This window comes from Esox lucius, chromosome 3 (assembly GCF_011004845.1).
Source record: "Esox lucius isolate fEsoLuc1 chromosome 3, fEsoLuc1.pri, whole genome shotgun sequence".
NCBI lineage: Eukaryota > Metazoa > Chordata > Actinopteri > Esociformes > Esocidae > Esox > Esox lucius.
In genome coordinates, this window is record NC_047571.1 from 28,847,661 (window position 1) to 28,866,343 (window position 18,683).

General features: G+C 45.8%; 2 protein-coding genes across 4 annotated transcripts in view; one reads left to right on the top strand and one right to left on the bottom strand.

Annotated features, from left to right (window-relative positions):
* The window catches only part of LOC105030387, a 42,310-nt gene extending 32,168 nt beyond the window's left edge, over positions 1 to 10,142 (top strand). For 2 of the 3 annotated variants that reach the window (XM_020045595.3, XM_020045596.3), the window contains 22 exons: positions 67 to 148; positions 569 to 778; positions 1,844 to 2,006; positions 2,231 to 2,346; positions 2,743 to 2,889; positions 3,033 to 3,146; positions 3,287 to 3,412; positions 3,603 to 3,761; positions 3,925 to 4,083; positions 4,760 to 4,922; positions 5,109 to 5,302; positions 5,384 to 5,476; positions 5,701 to 5,905; positions 6,495 to 6,682; positions 6,818 to 6,915; positions 7,010 to 7,194; positions 7,806 to 8,011; positions 8,235 to 8,397; positions 8,678 to 8,787; positions 9,279 to 9,404; positions 9,511 to 9,658; positions 9,906 to 10,142. In XM_020045595.3, coding sequence (XP_019901154.3) covers positions 67 to 148; positions 569 to 778; positions 1,844 to 2,006; positions 2,231 to 2,346; positions 2,743 to 2,889; positions 3,033 to 3,146; positions 3,287 to 3,412; positions 3,603 to 3,761; positions 3,925 to 4,083; positions 4,760 to 4,922; positions 5,109 to 5,302; positions 5,384 to 5,476; positions 5,701 to 5,905; positions 6,495 to 6,682; positions 6,818 to 6,915; positions 7,010 to 7,194; positions 7,806 to 8,011; positions 8,235 to 8,397; positions 8,678 to 8,787; positions 9,279 to 9,404; positions 9,511 to 9,658; positions 9,906 to 9,916 — 3,166 coding nt within the window. In that variant the 3' untranslated portion in view covers positions 9,917 to 10,142. Of the gene's footprint in view, positions 1 to 66; positions 149 to 568; positions 779 to 1,843; positions 2,007 to 2,230; positions 2,347 to 2,742; positions 2,890 to 3,032; positions 3,147 to 3,286; positions 3,413 to 3,602; positions 3,762 to 3,924; positions 4,084 to 4,759; positions 4,923 to 5,108; positions 5,303 to 5,383; positions 5,477 to 5,700; positions 5,906 to 6,494; positions 6,683 to 6,817; positions 6,916 to 7,009; positions 7,195 to 7,805; positions 8,012 to 8,234; positions 8,398 to 8,677; positions 8,788 to 9,278; positions 9,405 to 9,510; positions 9,659 to 9,905 lie in introns of those variants that run through there. The other variant, XM_020045597.3, reaches the window with a different exon arrangement.
* A 119-nt stretch (positions 10,143 to 10,261) lies between these two features.
* LOC105030381 (V-type proton ATPase subunit d 1) lies at positions 10,262 to 16,754 on the bottom strand. The gene is made up of 8 exons (XM_010904221.3): positions 16,557 to 16,754; positions 15,134 to 15,305; positions 14,780 to 14,958; positions 13,384 to 13,463; positions 12,462 to 12,539; positions 11,871 to 12,047; positions 11,441 to 11,515; positions 10,262 to 10,572 (listed from the first exon to the last, which is right to left on the bottom strand). Exons 1-8 carry the CDS (start codon positions 16,684 to 16,686, stop codon positions 10,411 to 10,413), a joined length of 1,053 nt encoding a protein of 350 aa, XP_010902523.2. The 5' UTR covers positions 16,687 to 16,754; the 3' UTR covers positions 10,262 to 10,410.
* Positions 16,755 to 18,683: the final 1,929 nt, after the last annotated feature.

The window sequence follows — 18,683 nt, forward strand, 5'->3', positions numbered from 1 at the left end:
GATCATGTAGATCTTGGATGGAAGGGCTTCCTGATAGCCCCGGTTGATGGCTGTGCTTGTATCCAGTAAGGAGTTGATGATGAAGGTGGTCCAGACTGTTCCACACTCGAAACCTTACCTGCCCACGCAGCTCAACGTCACATCTCAGGTCAGCTAAAGTTACAATGTTGTTGTGTCTGTGTGTGTGTGTGTGTGTGTGTGAGAGTGAGAGGAAGAGAGAGAGATGTTTTCTACTTAATCATTTGAGTTGGAGGAATTTGCTGCAGGGTGCCCACTGAAAAGCACGTGGAGAATGCGTCATGTTTCTCCACGTGCTTTTCAAGTGAACTTTAGAAATGAGGCCAGCAGGGTTCCTCCGCACCCTCTTGCTGTTCCTGAAAAGTACCTGCACACAAACCCCTGCAGCCGGGGTTTTAAAGTTTCCTGTGAAGCGTTTGCTAGGTTTGAATATACAGGTATGTGTGACAGCATTGTTTGAATGTGTCCTTTATTTCTTGAGTTTCTCTAGCAGAAAATTGAAATGATTGTTATTGAACTGTTGTTGGACTGAACCGTCTCTCCGGTTCAGTTGAATCAGTCACGCTCCAGTGCCAATGGTCTGCTTGAGCTGCGCTCAGACTCCAGGGTCAGGGGGCAGGCAGAGCTGCGCTCAGACTCCAGGGTCAGAGGGCATGCGGAGCTGCATTCAAGCAGGAGGACGTTCTCGGCTCGGTGGGAGCTGAGGGTCACGGAGGGGGGCTACCGCCAAGCTATGGAGCTCAACCACACATACCCACAGGTAGCCACCCAGTTAGTGTACAATTGGAAACACGGCCTCAGTCCCAAAAGAAGGCTTATATTCAGTGTTTGCAGATTTGTATGAACAACTTGTAAGCAGCCTGAGTCAGTTCAAACAGTTTACAACAATTCCCCTTTTGAAGATTTGATTGCATCAAATATGTGGTTCACTCAGATCTGCAAAGAATTTCGTTATTGACAGAAAATCTTCCTAACTTTCTGTAAACACAGAAGAAACCCTGAATAACCGGCCTCACATTTACGTCTTTCCTGAATAACCTGGAGACATTTACTGAACATTGTTTGTTCTTATACTCAGGTTCTTTACTGTAGGAAGTTACAGATTATAGTGGTGGTGGAGCCATTAGGTTCTTTTCATCTCAGAAACACTGAGGCCTCACATTTGAATAGAGCCAGACGTGTTTTCCACAGAGCCTTTTATCTTAATGGGGGGGTCATTCCCCTACTCCATGTACCAGGATGAAACATCTGTTCGTGTCGGCCATTTGGCCCTTTTATTCATGTCACCAGGACCATTAAATGGGCCTCTCTTTTACTGTCCCTTTGTTATAAAGTGATATCTAACTCTGTACTGGTTAGAGAATCTGACTAAACTTCCAAGTGGCATGTAAAATCAATTAATTGGATCTTTAAAATCCTCCGTATCTGTGTATAACTCTCTAAATTAATTCCCCACACCATCAACACAGCTGTTACTTGTGATGTGTCCTATAAGATTAATTGACCCAACTTTTATAGCTCTTTTCGTTACAGAAAGAATCTCGTGTTTGAAGAAACAAAACAAAATAATAAAAATTGGACAAAAACGTCTCTCCCTGAGATAAAGGTTTTCAGCTGTTAATGCCTCATGCAAATAGAACAACGGAGAGGGAAACACATGGCCTGAGCTGAGTGAGGGTGGCGGTGGTCAATGAGGGACATGAGTTGGTCCTCCGACTGCAGGCAGCACTGTGACACGCCGTTCAAGGTGTCGTCCCCCGAATGTAAATGTAACCGACCCCGACCCTAGTCCCTTTCATGATCATGTGGCTGCCTGTGTTGGCAGCTGAAACCTCTGCCCCGGAACATGGCTTCAACGACGTGGTATGAGACAGCCAACTGGAGCCACCGGCTGCGGCATGAAGCCGAGTGGGCCGGTCAGACGTTCAGCGTGGCGGGGCTCTGCGACACACCTCCAACACCGGACCTGGGAGACCACGTACTGAGGGGTACTAGAAAACACGACCCGATTCCCCAGGCACCACCCCGTATAATGTCTTATCAATCTACGCGTGGTACCCCAGTTTTCCATTTTCAATAAGCACATTTCTTTCTTTCTTTTTTTTTTTTTTCTTTGGCTTTGTCATTATGGGGTATTGCTTTGTAGATGTGGTCGATAGCGCACCAGAACGTGGAGAACGTGAAGGGGTCTGAATACTTTCCCTGTCCTTAGTTCAGATTGCCTCCGTGCCCCAGTGGTGTACTCTGGACCTGGCCATAGAGCGCTCCCCCCGGGCCGGACTGGACAGCGCCGTGCTGGGCTGGAACAGACACGGGCAGCGGGAAGAGGTGAGGCTCTGCTCGCTCCGAGTAACACTTTAGAAATGGAAGGTCGACAAAATGTTGGGTCTCTGGTGTGAATTCATGGGTGTGTGTCTGCTGTGCAGCATATGTTAGCTGGTGTGTGTTGGTGTGTGTTGGCGTGTGTTGGCGTGTGTTGGCGTGCGTTGGCGTGTGTTGGCGTGTGTTGGAGTGTGTTGGCGTGTGTTGGCGTTTGTCATGATGGCATACATCAGAACCAAATGGTGTATTCAGTCACTGCCTCTTTAAATGAACTTTCTTCTGATTGGTGCCCTTTAGTCTTGTTCCCCTAAACCTCCGGACGTTGACCTGAATCCTGACATGGTGCTGCAAAATGTCTGGGAAAGAGGGTATTTTAGGCAGGTTTGTGATGTGTGTTGTCAGGTCAGAGCTCTCTGTTCTTGGAGGGATGTGGTGGCAGGCAGCGAGATGACAGTGGAACTGAGACAGCCGTTCACCAAGACACTCTCCCAAATGTACCTCCACACACTCTCCAACACCTCCACCACAGAGCAACGGAGCAACCATCAGGTACCACACACACACACACACACACACACACACACAGATACAGTACACACACACATCCACTCTACTCAACTTATATTACCTGTCTCTATAGCATCAGTGTTAGTATAATTGATGTGTGTGTGTGTGTGTGTGTGTGCGCTCAGGCCCTTGTCTCCTGGAACAGTGGGTCACCTGTGAACGTCTCCCTCACCCTCAGCCAGCAGTGGCAGGACAACTCCAGCAGGGGGCAGGCTTGTGCCCGCTTCTCAACTGCACAGGTGCAATCAATTGTACAGACATAATATCCTATGCCTTTACTGGGTGAAACCTGTCGCTATGGTGAAACCTGTCTCTATGGTAAAAGTTGACCAGGTTATTTTCTTTGTGTGTGTCTTGTCTTCATGCGTGTGATCGGCAGGCTGTAGCCCCTTCCCCATTGGCTGTTGAAGGCTGTGTCTCGGTGGCCAAGGAAGTGAATACTTACTCCCAGAATGCCGAGCTGAAGTGGGAGGAAAAGAGCCTTAGACAAGGCTTTAACTACCAGGTGCTGATTGTCATTATATAGGATAGGGATACATGTGTTTTATGCGTTGTTTTATGGATGTGTCGTGTGTTTTATGCGTTGTTTTATGGATGTGTCGTGTGTTTTATGTGTTGTTTTATGGATGTGTCGTGTGTTTTATGTGTTGTTTTGTGGATGTGTCATGTGTTTTATGTCCTCTGGGTTTCCACAGAGGAGTGCCACAGGACTCCACACCGTGCAGCTGGAGGCTGGGGCAGAGAACGTGTCGCCGGCCCCCTGTCCCTCACACACCTTCCTGGGCCAGATCCACACCAACCTCAGAGACAAGCTGGAACATCACCTGCTGGTGGGCATCTGCCCCCCACATCTGGTGAGTCAGGCCTTCTGTGTAAGATCAGCTAACTCCACTACAGTAGTAGACTTTTACACAGGCACATGCCTTGTACACTTCGTACAACCGGTTGACGTGTTTGTGTGTTGATTACATTTTCCCTGTGTGTGTGTGTGTGTCTGTGTGTCTGTGTGTGTGTCAGTCTCTTGGCTGGTCTGGGCACTACAGAGTGAACTCGGGAGCGGAGCTTCTCTACACAAAAAGTAATCTGTCTGTGACTGGCCAGCCCCCCTGCAGCCTGACCCTGGCTGTCACCAACTACTCCAGCAGCCACAGTACCAACACATCCGTGGTGGCGGAGGTGAGCATGGCCAGGAGCCTTCACCCCAGGGGCCTTCATCCCAAGGGCCTTCACCCCAGGGGCCTTCATCGCAGGGGCCTTCACCCCAGGGGCCTTCAACCCAGGGGCCTTCATCCCAGGGGCCTTCAACCCAGGGGCCTTCATCCCAGGGGCCTTCACCCCAGGGGCCTTCACCCCAGGGGCCTTTATCCCAAGGGCCCTGACCACAGGGGCCCTCATCCCAGGGGCCTTCACCCCAGGGGCCTTCATCGCAGGGGCCTTCACCCCAGGGGCCTTCAACCCAGGGGCCTTCACCCCAGGGGCCTTCACCCCAGGGGCCTTTATCCCAAGGGCCCTGACCACAGGGGCCCTCATCCCAGGGGCCTTCATCCCAGGGGCCCTCACCCACTGCATGTAGACTGATGCCTTCACTGTGTCGCCTTCCACTAGAGTTTACAGCCGTCTGTATCTGATACATATTTACCCTCTCTGCCTGTCTGCGTGTCTGTCTGCGTCTGCCTGTCTATCTGTCTTCCTGTCTTTATGTCTTTCTGCCTGTCTCCATGTCTGTCTGCCTGTCTATCTGTCTTCCTGTCTATCTGCCTGTCTTCCTGTCCATCTGCGTGCTGTCTTCCTGTCTATCTGTCTGCCTACCTGTCTGCCTGTCTGTCTGTCTGTCTGTCTGTCTGTGCTATAGACTAAGGTAGGTAACCTGAGTATGGAGGTGGGGGTCAGTGTCCTGTCCTCTCTGCGTGGTCTGGGGCTGCAGATCCAGGCCAGATTGGACCGCAATGAGCAGGTATGGCTGAAGGGGGCGCTAGAGGGACGCTGTCTACACACCACAGCCGGCTATAGAGACGGTAGGCCACATAAGCGGTTCATCTTATCGTCTTAGATTTGACTGAATGTAATTCTTCATAACTGGCTCTGTTGTTTTATTTGGTGTGTGTGTGTGTGTGTGTTTGTGTGTGTGTGTGTGTGTGTGTTTGTGTGTGTGTGTGTGTTTGTGTGTGTGTGTGTGTGTTTGTGTGTGTGTGTGTGTGCAGCGATGGGAGCAGATGAAGCCCTCTCAGGGGCATTGTGTCTGGGGGACCGGCGGAGGTTAGGCCTCACCTTTGAAGTACTGAGACTAGAGGGCGGGACTCAGCTTGAGTCACTCACATCCATCTCGTTGGGCACAGCCAATCAGAGCCTGGCGTTACGGGCCAGAGGATGTGAAGAGAGCCTATGGGCAGTGGAGGTAAGAGGCGTACGCCCAGTGGAAACGTGACTTCCTGACATTAGTTTCCTGATCATCACACGATTTCAATGCCATCTGCAGGCCCGGATCCACCATCTGGGCTCTCGGTGGAGGAATAAGCTCTTGGAGAGAGTACAGAGGTTACAGCAGCTCCTGACGGAATTCAGGCGCCAGGTTGGTTTGGGGAATTGGTTTGCTTCCTCAGTATGTGGCTTACTTAAACACAAGATGTCATTTCTCGGACGCAAGTATTTAATTACTTAGTACCTCAGGAAAACATCACCATAAGTTCAAATGTTAGTGCTCCATAGACGAAACCGCTACTTTCCATAACTATGTGATTTAATGTTTATAACAGCTTCGTAACAGCTATTCCCTGTAACCATTCTGTCATTAAGTCTAAGGGCAGTGAATTCCTCCAGGAGCTGAGCAGCTCAGCCCTCCATTTTACCCAGAGATCAGAGGCCATGCTGGGGCAGAGAGAGGGAGAGGCGTGGGCCTCCTGGAGGACGAGCCGACTACGCCACGCCCTGACTAAGAGCGTACCGCACCTCCTACTCCTGCTACAGCATGCCTCCAAGCTTGGACAGCAGGAGCTCCAGAGTGAGTGACCTGTGACCTTTGGGAACCTCATTACTTACCTCATCCTAATCAAAGATGATTTATTACAATCCCAAAATTCTCAGGTGAAGGAACTGTCTTTTGAACACATTTTGTTGCTGTTACATTTGCACACATGTATCTCTGTTTCTGTGTACTAGACCAAATGTGATGCATTAGTTGCTCAGGCTTGGCAGATGACTCAAACAGAAACTAACCAGGAAGGCGTTGACTGGAATGTGTCCACTCGTAACACTGTGGGCTAAGTGGTCGTCAAACATCCTCCAAATCCACACCTTGGGTTATAAACAGACTGGTCGTTTTAGTATTTCACTATCAACTTCACCTGTTACATTCATTTGTTGTCTCCTGGGAAGGGTCCATGATAAGGGCCATGTCCAGTTTCCGATCTGACAACGGCGATGCATGTCCTCAATGGCTGACCACAGATGTAAATCATGATCAGGAAGATTCTGGCACAACTAAGTTGTTTTTCTCCAAGGTGCCAGAATGCCATGTAATAGTTGCAACTCGCTAAAATATGTAACGATCTAAACATCACAGTGAATATATTACCTTTCTTCATTCCCAGGACCGCTGGCCACTCTAGCTGGGGCGTACCACGACGTTACAGGCCAGAGGGTAGAGTCTGTGTGGACCCACGCTGTGTCCCTCTGGAGTGCCAGACTGGTGGAGCTCCTACCGCCGCTACTGGAAAACCCTCAGCTCAGACCCCTAGCTCAGACCACCGTGACTGCCTTCATCGCTCTCCTGGATGTGGTGAGTCTGCAGGTTTATTAATGAACTGCTCACTTAAGTCCATCTGGATGAGACTAATGGCTAATTGGCCAAGACGTAAATAAAATGATCGAACGTAATGGGCATTTTTGTGTTGCGCTCTTAAATCTGTGCCAGTTGAGCCAGCAGACGGCTCTCTGGGCAGAACTGAGATTGGCGGCAGCCTTGGCCCGCGTCAGGAGACACCTGGGTTCTGTTTACAAACTCTCTCCAAGGTACGCACCACCAAGACTACGGCGGTAAGCATGCATAAGACACCGGTTTCCTAGTGACAGTCTTTGGTGTCGGGCCGCGTGTCTGTTTCCACAGCGACTGCTCGGTGGGCGTGTCCATACCGCTGGCACGGGGCCAGGGGTCCAGGGTGGAGGAGGCCGGGGTGGTGGAGGTCCTCCTGGAGGAGTGGCTCCTGAGGCCCCTTCAGGCTGTCACCTCCCTCAGGCCCACTGCGGAGCTCTACCGCCTGAAGAGGAGGGTCATGGACAGCCCGTTCCGCCGTAAGCATGGCAGACATTTTGTATTGGCCAAGTGATGAGAGCCCCTGGGTGGTGTTCATTAGGCCTCAACCGTCAGCGAGGGACTTTAAACACTGAAAAACAACTTTACCAAAAAACACAACCCTAATGAACACGACCCCAATGAATGTGACCCTAATGAACACGATCCTAATGAACACGATCCTAATGAACACTATCCTAATGAACACGACCCTAATGAACACGATCCTAATGAACATGACCCTAATGAACACTGCCCTTATGACGTGACCCTAATGAACATGGCCCTAATGAACACGATCCTAATGAACACGACCCTAATGAACACAACCCTAATGACCGTGACCCTAATTAACACGATCCTAATGAACACTACCCTAATGACCATGACCCTAATGAACACTACCCTAATGAACATGACCATAATGAACACTGCCCTAATGAACACTACCCTAACGAACACTACCCTAATGAACATGACCCTAATGAACACTACCCTAATGAACATGACCCCAATGAATGCAACCATGGATTCTTTGACCCTAATCTACATCCATAGTTTAATCAAGGTTTTCGGTTGGCCCTTTGCCCCTTTTCCCCCCCTCTGTCAGACCAAGCCCTGCTGGTGGCTGGACAGTTTGTGGTGTCCTTTGACGGCCAGCTGTTGGAGCTGCCAGCCCCCTGCCCAGTCCTCCTAGCCCGCGATGTCACTGATGAGGACTCCTTCGCTGTGTTGCTGGGTTCAGATGCCCGCTCACTGTTCCCTCTAGTGGTGAGGATGTACAACAGCACTGTTGCCATCGAGCAGAATGGAGAGGTACAGGACTTCAAAATAAATGGATTTAACAACTGGCCTTTTACTTTACAACAGGCCTTTTACTCTACATAATGGTCTTGAGGATTTTGTGCTCCTATGTTGTTTTTGTAAAGCCACAGACCAAGTTCTACATTATTGTGGATGATACAAAAACATCTTAACTATATTGTATTTTAGATAACAAGGGCTGATTGAGTGAAACAGATGTTTTCTACTGTTTCAGGTGGAAGTCAGTTGCCATTCCACACACACATCTTACAGTAACAGTGGACTTGTCGTTCACAAGGAGGCGGATGTTGTTGAGTTGTCCAATCAGAACGGAGCACTGGTGTCGTGTGACCTATCCCTGGAGCTGTGTAGTCTGACTCTTGATGGGTGGCTTCATGGTACAAACAACCATTTAAAGAATAACCCACCCCATCTACATTACGTTAAGTTCCCTTTTTTAAACAATGGGGACTAATTTAGGACTTATCTAGAGACGTGGGTGAAAGATTGATTTTGACAATATTATATGTGCTTGCAATAATTACACATTTCATAGTCTCTACATTTCAACACATTTCAGTTATTTCAGACAGACAGTTATGTCACATGAGACAAATCCCCTTAAACTCTTTTCAGAAGCTGTAAACATAAATGATGTGATTCCTTCACTCTGTTCAGGTGCCTCCACTGGTCTCTTTGGGACCAATGACAACGAAGCAGGAAATGACTTCACTTTGCCCGATGGTTCCAAAGCTGACAACATGGCTGACTTTTTTCACAGCTGGCAGGTAGGAAAGGACACGACCCGACCCACCGGGGGTCCTTTCGGACCAGCCGGTCAGATAGGCAGGACTGAGTGTGCGATCCAGTTCTGTTGGCTTGACCCGCGTTGACGAATCGGCTGCCTTTGCTCATCTGCACCGTAGCAACACGCTGGTCAGGATACGGAATTGATCAGTCATCGCTGTCTGTTGTATGCCAGTTGGGAGGGAGAAAGGTTTTCAGGAAACACCTAACATTTACAGACTAGGTGTGAAGTTGAGACCAACTGGCAGCGGACAGCTTAGCAGAAAAGCTTTTGGCCGGTAACTAAGGGTTTACTAGATCAAATCCCCAAGCCGGCACGGTGAAAAGGAAATCTGTCCTTGACCAGATGTGAATTTCTCCTGTTAGTTGCTCTGATGAAGTGTGTGGTCTAAACAATTAAAAGGTCATTATGTTTACAGTTAAGCTGTTATGGATGTGCTTCTCATTGTCTTGTCTGTTTGTTTCTGCATAGACAAATCCTGAGTGTGGCAGTGTACCACAGAAATCAGAGCCCTGTCCTAAGATGGCTGCCAACTCTCTGAGATGTGACACGCTCTTCTCCGCCCAAGACTCACCACTGAGTTCCTGCTTCAGGGTGGTGAGAAGAGATTTTCACAGATGTCGTTATACAACCAGGTAGTTTATTGGGACCACATATTTGTTTAATGAAATTATTTGTATTGTCTGTTTTTCCTCTCTGTCAGGTGGATCCTGAACAATTCTTATCTGTGTGCGAGAGAAGCCGCTGTGGCTCTGTCTCGGGCCCCTCCGGAGCCCCCTGTAGGCTAGCTGCTGCTTTTGTCCACCTCTGCCAGAGAAACCATGTCCCTCTAGAGCTTCCTGTCCAATGCAGTGAGTATGATGTAAACTAGAGCTCCTGTCCAATGCAGTGAGTATGATGTAAACTAGAGCTCCTGTCCAATGCAGTGAGTATGATGTAAACTAGAGCTCCTGTCCAATGCAGTGAGTATGATGTAAACTAGAGCTCCTGTCCAATGCAGTATGATGTAAACTAGAGCTCATGTCCAATGCAGTATGATGTAAACTAGAGATCCTGTCCAAATTAATTATTTCTGTTTATTTCTGCTCATTTCTATAGCTCCAGCCTAAGAGGCTCTACCATGACGGAGTTACGACTGAAACAAACAACTTTTGTCTGAAGCCAAAACCCTTTTCAGTTCATTACTGTTTTGTCTTACACCGCATTCACCCTGTGCTACTATTGATCCTGTACTGTACTGTGTTTTTGATAGTTTTACTTTGTTTCATCAAGTTGTCTTGATTTATGTTGTTTAATGTTATTGTTTTTATATACCTTATGTAATTAATATTTATAGCACTATTCTGTTTAGATACATTTAATAAATATGTTTAATAAATGTTTAGTCATAAGAAATGGAGAATGTATCTGAAAACCTGAAAATTGACATAATCATCAGTGAATTTGGAGGTCTTGAGTTGGTTGGGTTGGGAGATCCATAGATCACTATTCAACATTTGCACAAAATGCTGTATCCAAAGACAAGAAACATAGCCGCGTAACTATAGCCTTTACTAGAGTTTAATTATAATACGTAGTTATTTCCGCAAAACGTCGTTCTCTTCTAAAAGATGGGGATGTAGTTGTCGATCTTGGACTTCTGCCGCTGCGTTACGCACTCTGCGATCCAGACAATGTTGCGGGCCTCCTGCTCCTTCAGCTTGATGTAGGAGTAGAACACTCCGAGATGGAACTGATCCAGGAAGGCCAGCGTGTTCAGGTGTACCTGACAGACGTGGAGATTGAAGACTCAGTACATCAGAGAATGCAGTCGACAGGGTTGCTTCAGGTGTTCAAGAGTGTTGGGCCAGTAAACGAAAGGTTGCTGGTTCTAATTGTTTTCAGTTGGTCTGTGTTTATATGTTACATTGAACCTTTTTTCAGTCACCCTCTCGGACTCTAATTAATGAGACTTTATTAGCCTTGGAAAGTATAATCACATGCACGGCCAAAGAAAGCTCTTGAAACCAGTAGAACAATCATATATTCCCTGTTTAGTTAGTGTGATTGGAGAGAGATTGACAACATTTAGTTGTCAATATCCAACCATTAATCACACTAACAAAACAGGGAATGTATGAATGATTTACTGTTTTCATAAGCTTTCTTTGGCACTGCATGTGATGATGCTTTCCAAGGCTAACAAAGCCTCACTAATTGGAATTGGAGAAAAGGGGGAGAGATACTGGATAAAATTAATGTAAATTTAATGCATTTATATACGGACCAGCTGATAACAATGTAGAATGTATATACAGACCACCTGAAAACACTGTAGAATGTATATACAGACCACCTGAAAACACTGTAGAATGTATATACAGAACTACTGAAAACACTGTAGAATGTATATACAGAACTACTGAAAACACTGTAGAATGTATATACAGAATTACTGAAAACAATTTAGATATTCTATACAGACCAACTGAAAACTATGTAGAATGTAGACATAGAGACCTACTGAAAACAATTTAGAATTTGCATACTGACCAACTGAAAACAATGAAGAATTTGCATACTGACCACATTGTCAATCATCATTTATTGTATATGCGCTCGATACATTGTCTACCTGATAAGCATGTGCTTACTTCCTGCTCAAAGAATCTGTCCTCCAAAGTTCTTGAAGATCCGTCCTCGGTGTCACTGAATATTAATTTATAGTCCTGGAGGAGGAATAAGCATTTCAACCCTAACATGAAAGACAGCAGTATTATGACATTGATGTTTTGTTGGGCCCTCCAGAATCATTGGCAACCTTGGTAAAGATGAGCCACATAAGAGAGTGATGTTGTTTCTTTCTTGATTAAGAACGTGTTATTCCTTCAAACAATCATCCCTCAATTAAACGTGTAAGTTCTAGCTTGTTAAGAAGCTTTTTTGTTTTGCTCGTCTCAAGTTTCCAATAGTTCTGGAGGGTTCTGCAGTGTTGCGTCCAACAGGAGGAAACTGAAACAGGGAAAGATATTTGGTCCAATTTGCGCTGGGTTTCTAATGTTTTCCCATTGCTTGGATTCTCACCGGGTAGTACTCAGCCACAGCTTTGACCTGCTCGTGGTCCTCTGCCCTGGCCAGCAGCTGCAGCCCCTCAGGGTACAGTCTTCCACAGGAGGGGTACAGGGCCCTCCGGTCCCCCCCACTCAGGTCCGTCCCAAACGAGTTCACTGTGATGATGAACGACCGCCGGTCCGCTTCAAACTGCAGAACACACACAGTGACACAACACACGGGCCTAACACATGCAGTGACACAACACAGACGGACATTACACACACCCAGGCGTAACACACACATACCACGCACACACACACACACACACACACACACAGACATAACATGTCCTCACATCTAAAGATTTGCCATGGGCTACTATACTTGTGATGAAAAATGGACCTATCAAATTAAGTAGTACATGTGCAGACATCCCACACACACACACACATACACAGGAAAATCACATACATATGTGCACAGACACACACACACACACACACACACTGGGTTCATGCTGGGTTCACCGTTGTTCACACTCAAAACGTCAACAGACAGGCACGCACAACACTAACTGAAACAAACTGACAGTGTCTCGGGCGACGTTTCGAAGCGCTTTACCTCCAGGATGGGGCACATGATGTCCCTGGTGGCTCCTCCCCTTTCCCAACAGAACGCATAGAAGGCCTCCAGGTAAGCCTGTTTAAAAGTGTTTCCAAAAGCCATCGGTGTAAACATGCCTGTTTTTAACCCACGTTCCAGTGTGTTTGCCTGACAACTACTACATCACATTACGATACACGGACCACGTCCAATAGTCCCACTCCATGTACGTTAAATATCCATCTATCATACAATATTCATACATGTACTGTACACACGGTGAATACAAACCAGTGTTTGGAGCCACTGACCAGTAACCGAAAGGTTGTTAGCTTGAATCCCAGAGCTAGCACACGGAAAAACACATCACCATGTCTCTAAGTACAGCAGTTAACCTGAATTGCTCCCAGGTTGTTGGCCGAAAATGTGTTTTCTGTTCATACTTACCTGGTAAAATGAGGGCATAAAATGAAATGATTCAAGCATCAAATTAAAGTTGGAGCAAACAGTGGCATATTTCATTTTGTTAATTGATGCCAGACCAGTCCCCCCCCCCCCCCCCCCCCGCTCCCCATGGAGGCAGCAGAACCATGTTTGCAGAGCATGCACTCCCAGCTTCAAAGCCAGGCGTAGAGGTGATTGATGTCTTTAAAATAGTCGCGGGACAAGTAATGGAAGTGCTTGGAGGCAACTGACCCACTTGTGACAGTAGTACTGTAGATACAGGGACATTCACCAGGTTCTTCCACCACGAGCAGTGCCATTAACTGGGGTGGGTTTTGCCGCTGTTTCGCAAAGCAAGCTTGAGGTTCTCAAAACAAAGAAACCCAGCATGATGTCATGGTTGACAGTGTATCTGTCTTACATTGTGCCTGTGCATGGTAGAGCTCAAAACGTAAGGCAGATGTTTCTACATTCAGTGGACGTAATGTTTCCCCACCTTGTACAGCTTGTTTCTCATGATCTCAGCACCCATTTCATCCAGATTGGCCTCTGATACAGCATCCTGGAAGAAGGGAGCTGAAAAGACAAAGAAGAATTCATGGTGTTTCAGAATTTCGGAAACCATCAATAAAATCCCAGGTTCATCCTGAAAATCCTGACTGAATGACCCCCGGTGTCAGGATTTCAATAAAACCATGTAACTTACTGAACGTTTGCAACTCTACGCAATAAACACAGGCTTGGGAATAAACCCTGACACGTACATAAACCTTGGTAGCCACAGGAGGCATTTCAGCCTGAGGTTTGACACTGCTGAGCAGCAGGGGACGATGTTACGCCGCCCGCTGAACTCTTCAGTACTGGCTAACCGCGTCCAAAGGACGCCTGCTGCTTTACTGCTTGCAGATAAATCTTGTGTACCACATGAGCAGACTCACTGGTCCATAAATGACTTGTAGTTTACGAGTAACAGCCCAGCAATAGCACAGCAATCCTAAAACAAGCAGAGAGCTTGCTTAATGGTGTCGATGTATTTTAGAGTAGTAGGGGGATTTCATATTTCTAATACTATAACTTGTGATAATTATTCACATCCTAGATCAGGTGTAGGAAACCATGTTACTGGTGCAATTCAAATATTACAGTACTGTCCCAACTGGACCAACTGGGCTGTTTCATCAGTTCACTAAAGGACTAAATTCAGCACAACTGGTCTTTCAGGTCGGTAATGAATTTTTTGATTGCCTAACTACTATTTATATTTTCAGTCAGACAGGTGTGGGTTAGTGGCATCCACACTCAGGTCACAGTGACTCTGGAAAAGACTTGTAGTGGGCTGTAACACCCCCCCCCCCTCCCCCCCCCCATTTAAAATGCAGTCCAAGACTACTGTGAATAACAATTGTTTTTTAAAACAGTCATTTTGAGCTGGATGGGTTTAGTTTATATTTGCATTATCTATAAACTGAATCAATATGGTACGTCTGTCAGCCACGACGTTACAAGCTTTAAAGCGAGTGGTTTTGATGACTTGGGGCACATACCTGTTTTGGCCCAACAGCCCCACTTTAATAAGAGGCCAAAAGAAATCACAGAATCCATGTTTGAGGAAGTGGAAAGCAAGCCGTATCTAAGGGCGTGTTTACATTACACTACATTTTCCGAGACATATCGAAGAACACTTTCAAGATGTTCAATTATTTTGTTGCGTAAACTTGTAGATATCGATGTCTTCGAGGCGCCGGTGTAAATTCAAAAGCGGTGGAAATGATCATGCAAACCAAGACGAATCAGTCTGGCTTTGTATTCTCGCTCTCTCCCGTAATGTAAACAAATCCTAAAAGTGTCCCGATGGATTCCCTCAGGGGACGCCCCTGCAGTCTAGTCATTACCCAGTGGTGTGTCCACAAGGATGGCACTGTACAGTTCTGCGTGGGTGCGGGCGATGCCAACCGCCGCCATCTGATCAAACGTTCCCAGTGGGTGGCACCTCGGCAGCAGCTCCTCCACGTCCCGGTGCTTCAGGGCGCCGGTGATCAGTAGCACCACGTTGTCAATCATGTAGCTGTAGCTGTGGAATGGAGACAGGTATTAGAATGATTTTTTTGTTTTGGGCGGGGGGTAGTTCCATTTCATGTAGCACCGAAACAAGGACAGGTCAGGGAAGAGAATGTGAGACTAGTTATATTTCTTTTCAAACCCTTCCTCTCTCCTTTGGACAACAAGATGGATTAAAGCGGTCCTACGTGATGTAGTCGAGGAAGGTGGACAGGGGCGGCAGAGAGTGGGCACGTAAACACCGGAACTCCGTGAGAATGGTCCCCTTCAGTCTGTTGTCGAGGAGGGACACGGTCAGGTCCTCGTTCCCAGCCGTCAGGAGACTGCCGTAGTCCGTGCTCTGCAGGTGAAGCTTCATGTCTACATTCAGATAGTATGTTAGTCAAGTTATTATTAGGTTCACAGCATGAGCCCGTTGTTCTTATCTTGCCCAACCTTCTGAATGCCCCCACATGTTACAAAAAATTATTTGGTCCAGTCCATTGTTTGGGCCAACACATGAATGAAATTATGAGAACACATTTTGTGTTCTCAATGGCCAAAGCCTAATAATCTGCATTTACATTATTATAAAATGTTCGCTTCACATTGTCAGAAACGATGGGGAAAGATAGCCAAGGTTTTCTTTTTGCTGAGAGATCATTGGGCTGGATTCAAACCCATTTTGTAGCCATATATGGGCCCTAGAGGTAGCAGCTTAAACCATGGGACCACCCTACACAACCCCAAATATTTAGAGGCACATTTTCATTATCTTTTCCGTAAGTCACGTTTTGTTTGTCCCAATCTGTAGTTCCAGTAAATTCCAGTTAACCTTTAAAGTTCTGAGTTGTCTGATAAATCATGACCACAGAGTCTTAGAAGTGACATCCGTGTAAAGTCAGACAACACCACTGTTCACCCCAGCCCCTGCGTTAATGTTGTGGTTTTGTTGATGAAAAGCAGTCTGGTGGACCAATGTTTGCAGGACATATTTACAAGGCATCTTAAGTGCAATGATATCAGCGGGGGAAAATAACAGCAACTCTATTAATGAGGACTTCTTTGTTAATATGAAGTTTCACCATGTATGGATAAGAGCATGGAGTGTGTGGTGCTCTCAAACTCGCCATGACAATATTTATGTGTGTATATTTACAGTTCCCCTCCCATTCCCTACACGTTCTTATGAACAGGGACACTCTAGACCTGGTTGTAATAAGGTTTCACCAGTACCCAAGACCATTCGGCGAGTTACTTTTTTGCATTTGAAAATGATCTATTGTATAAATGCCACAATCTGTTTTTTAATGGACTTTAATACACCCCTGTCATACTGCCAGTGCGGTAACTTATTGCTTCCTCTTTGTGTGGCAGATGATGATGACTAATGAGGAGACAGGCTCACACATGCGGATAATACGCTTGCACTCACTCACGGAAACGCACGAACACACACACACACTGTTTTTCCACAGTTTAGGCCAGGGCCAGACTAACTAAACTTTTTAAAGCGTTACTTACTCAATATTCTGCTTAGCTACAAACTGGACGGACAACCCCAGCGCTCCTCCTGACACAGGTGAACAGGGTCAACACATTGGTGGCCCTGTAAAAAGACCCTCAGCTTACCCTCTAGTGTGTCGCATTGGGCCAGGTTGTGGTAGTCGGACCGGGTCAGAATCCCTGCCTTCAGTCCTCGGACCAGACCCTCCAGGTACCCGTGATCCACATTGAAGCTAAGCTCCGGACACAACGACATTATTCTAATCCACACGGTTTGTCTCTTCGATGCTAACTGAAAGCTTTTGCTCAGTCTCACTTCTAACTTCCCCCGTTTCTTTTAATGACTGATGATCATAATGCAGTCCTTCCTCTTTGACACGTAACAATGTCCATGTCTTTTGACTATATATATATATATATATATATATATATATATATATATAGTCTGAGAGTAGGGCTGTATCCAGCATCTGGGACCTCTGTCTGACTCAAACTGTTGGACTGAGTACAATAAGAAGGTGGTTGCCAATGTTCATGTTTTTGAATTATGAGCTCGCCCACCTGCTATTTCACTTTCTAACAGGAGGGATATGCCTATGGGGAATAAGCCTTTAAGCTTAATTCTGTTTTAATCCTATAACGTTTCTATATTGAGTAGTCTGTATGTAATTGGGTGCATCCTAGTTCTATTGAGATGTGCTGGCTGAGCGGCCAATTTGAGATTTTTTAAAATATTTATTATAAAGGGCACTCAGTGTGAGAGTCCCAATGTCAATCTGTAAATGTTAAATTGATGGTAATACTATCTGTTGATAAGCAACTGCTTGCTAAGGTTAAGATTAGGTTTAGAAGAAGGTTTAGAGTTAAGGTTAGGTTTAGGATTAAGGTTAAGGTTAGTAGATAGCTAGTCAGTTCAAATGTTACTCATAGTCTGTCCATAATCTGTAGAGTATCCATGGAAACACTTTTGCGACTCTCAGAATAAAGTGTTACCTTAGATGTGTTAATAGGCTTTAGAAATTCACTTTAGAAATCGGTCAAACATATTATTATTATTATTTGCTTACTGCTTCCATAAGTAGTGCCAAACCCATAAAAGCTGCCAAGTCACATTTTAACCAAAATTCCTTAGCACAGTTCAATTGCCATAGACCATAGAATTTTAACGCTAAAGTGTGCCTTGAATCCAGCCTTCAACCATTAAAGATCTGGAACATTCCACTTGAAAACCACTCTTTAATACCGTTCATATGTTTTTTTTATTAGTACTATAAGCTTTAATGGGATGTATTAGGATTGGCCTCTGCTCTTTAATTGATAAAGCTCCCAATACCAAAATTACTTCAAAACATTAAAACTGACAGCGGCGCTAAAGCTTGATTAAATGCAGTTCCTGCTAATAAAATATTTCATACTACAGTTTTAGGGGTGCACCCGACATATCGGCCAGCAATTTGTATCTGCTGATTACAGGCAAACATTTTGTAGTTGGTATCGGCTGATTGCTTTTAATGTGCCCAAAATGTCAGACCTATTGTTCTTTCCAGAACTTTCAATGTATTATTTTCACCGTGGCGTTCCAGCATGGCAAAATCATAGCCATCATATCAAGAAAAGAAAAAACCCAGACTTTTTTTAGACACATGAATTGCCTTTTCTTAGGAGCCAGCCAATTAATTCAGCACTCTCTGCAGGCCAGCCGCGCAAGCGACTTCAATGGTCTTCAGTAGGGGCGAGGGAGAGAGAGAAAGCAACAACGTAGAACCGTAATTTATCGGACTGGGTCATTGAAATATTCATTTCCAGCGCAAGATACTTTTTACCCAAAAATCACCAGAAGCCCGCGTTTGTGCTTTTTTCATTGTTTTGTTCACACGCGTGGTGCTTTTGATTTTTTGTTTGTGTGTAAACGGCAACTGGTTGCAACCTGCGTCAAATCTCTAAAGGACAATCAGATTCTGGTCTGCTAGCGGCGACAGACAGTCGTCTCTGTTACCACAGTAACCGTCTTTCAGGAGCGGCTGAACATTTCCTATCTATTTTGTCTTATAGACTCAGGTGATTTTTCGTTGTAAATTGATCAAAAATATAACACGTTACTTGGGTCTAGAAATACTTTTGTTACTTTTTTCAAATGATTACAAAGCATACTTGGGGCTTTCTGTTTTATGGCGTACGATGGGGGTTGGCTGCCAAAATGAGTGGCTGGTAGATTTTAAATCTACCTGCCACATTTGCTGGTGAACCGGAATG

Coding starts and splice junctions, on each gene's coding strand:
- LOC105030381 (XM_010904221.3), bottom strand. CDS start 16,686: ATGTCGTTGTGTCCGGAGCTTAGCTTCAATGTGGATCACGGGTACCTG. Junction 15,306..16,556: donor CCAATGCGACACACTAGAGG/GTAAGCTGAGGG, acceptor ATCTGAATGTAG/ACATGAAGCTTCACCTGCAG. Junction 12,540..13,383: donor TGAGAAACAAGCTGTACAAG/GTGGGGAAACAT, acceptor ACTTTTAAACAG/GCTTACCTGGAGGCCTTCTA.